At 47.2% G+C, this 2,229-nt stretch overlaps 1 protein-coding gene across 1 annotated transcript in view; it reads right to left on the minus strand.

Annotated features, from left to right (window-relative positions):
• Positions 1-2,229, minus strand: part of LOC101656708 (F-box/WD repeat-containing protein 10) — a 53,006-nt gene that overhangs the window by 42,741 nt on the left and 8,036 nt on the right. Inside the window, 2 exon segments of the mRNA XM_045293527.1 lie at positions 686-875; positions 877-1,096. Of these exon segments, the coding sequence (XP_045149462.1) occupies positions 686-875; positions 877-1,096 (410 nt within the window).

A 2,229-nucleotide genomic window follows, 5' to 3' on the forward strand; every position in this document is an offset into this window, starting at 1 on the left:
TTGGACATCTCCTTACAGAAGGGTCACAAGGAAGAGATGAGCCAGTCAGGGTGCACTATAGCACCGAGGAAGCATACAACTTTTTTCTACTTTTGTAATGCTTCCCCCCGCCCCCCCCCACTATCCTGATCCCAATTTTACCTTATAAATCCAGCTGGACCAGAATATGTACACTGGTACAGATAAGAGCTGGAAACACAAGGAATCCAGGGCAAATAAGCCCTTCAGGACCAATAATGAGAGTAGCAATACCAGGAGGATAAGAGGAAGGTGCAGGGGGAGGTGGGGGAAGAGCAACCAATCACAGTGATCTACATATAACCCACTCCCAGAGGGATGGACAACTGAAAAGTGGGTCAATGTAAGACATGAAAAAATAGCATTGCTCTGTGACTAGAAAAAAAGAAAGAAAAAATAGCAACAATTTAAAAATTATCAAGGGTGCGAGAGGGAGGGAGGGGGGAAAAAGAGGAGCTGATACCAAGGGCTCAAGTAGAAAGAAGATGCTTTGAAAATGATGCGGGCAACAAATGTGCTTGACACAATGGATATATGCGTGGTTTGTGATCAGAGTTGTATGAGCCCCTAATAAAATGATTTTTTTTAAAAATGGGGCTCCTGGGCAGGCCAACCTCAACCTGAAAATGAGACTGTTTCCAAATTCCTCCCTCCCAGAGAGGAGTACCTGTAAGAGGGCCAGCTGGTTCTGAATGAACGTGTGCATGGAAAGGTCCATCTTGACCTGATAGGTCAGTGAGGCCCAGTGCTGGCTCACAGAGGCACATCTGTTCAGGGTGCTCTTATCCAGCATACCTGAGGGGCAAACAAAGTCTTTACCTTTGGCACTAGGTTGCAATGAGAGGTCTGTAAGGAATCTGGCAACCACTCAACATACTTAAAATGTGCTTGGATAGGTGGATGGGCAGGAGGCGGATAAAGTCCTTATACTGGCTGACCCCTGAAGACAGGTCTCGAACAGTATCCTGGTTGACCAGGAAATCGAAGGGGAGGCTACTTGTCCTGGATACACTTGATTTTCTGGAAAACAGCCCATTCATCTCGGAAATAAAGTGAAGCGAACTCTTCCATTTCCCCTCTAGAATGAAACCAGAGAAAGATGCATTGTTAGCGTGTCACTGTGGTGACCCCAGGCCAAGACGAGTCTGTACCCCAAACCCCATAATAGAGCCAACCCTTAGGCCACTGGATTTTTTGTCATTTCTCCTGTCACACGAAAATAGAACTTCCTGAACCAGGCACGCAGCCATTCTCAGCTGTCCCAGCACAAGGAGGTATCTGGAAAACCTGAGCAATCTGCCATGCTCAGGGGGGATGGCTGGGAAGCTCCTTTGAAATGTTACGATGAGCAAGATTGTAAACCATTTTCAAAGAGGAAGCTGGTTGAACGATGACTGGGAAAATGTTGATAATGAATAAAACTGGTGAGTGGGGTGCATGGGTGTTTATTCTACTCATCTCTCTGCTCTTAAAACTGGAATTATTCCATGTTTTAAAAGAGTGGTTTTATTTTCTTAAATCTATACTTCGTTTCCTATAGTCATTTCATAGCTTTCTTCAAAATCCAATTTAGAAGGGTTGTGAGCTCAGTGTCCAAATGCTACACGGCGGGTGGTAGACCAAGGTCATGGAGAAAGGAACATGCGCACAAAACGGTGCTGTGACTGCGTCTGTGGGTTGGCCTGTCCCTGTGCCAGGAACAGGGACCTCGCAGGCCAAGTCTGGTGACCAGTGGTCTTACCACAAACTTACGAAGCAGCACTATTTTAAAGCCACAGAAACCGAGTGTCAAAGAGGTTATCAATATATTGACCAACACGTCCCGCGTTTTAGAGACAGCCAGGATTTGAAACTAGGTGAGTCCTCGCTTTGAACCCTAAGCCAGCGTTGCTCAAACACGTGCCTACGTCACACACTAACCACCTTCACTGTTTTTGCCCAATCGTGTGTGATTGCTTACTGTGGGGGGAGGTCAGATGCGCAGGCATTCCCCCCCGAGGGTGATCAGTTGCCAAACTGCACTGGGCCTGCTCCCTGCTGCTGAAGACAATGGACTATTTCTCTCTGAAGCTTGGGGCCATTCGCTTGGCTCCTGTCGGGGGGTTTGCACCCTATTGATAATGGTTCCCTGTAATTAGTGGGCTGGCTTGCCCCCAAAAGGTATATAGGCATGGGTCAGCAATATAGAGCTCGTGGACTCGGACCTCTCTG

This window comes from Echinops telfairi, unplaced genomic scaffold, assembly GCF_000313985.2.
Source record: "Echinops telfairi isolate 266 unplaced genomic scaffold, ASM31398v2 ScPeMD7_2010;HRSCAF=2546, whole genome shotgun sequence".
NCBI classification, from domain to species: Eukaryota; Metazoa; Chordata; class Mammalia; order Afrosoricida; family Tenrecidae; genus Echinops; species Echinops telfairi.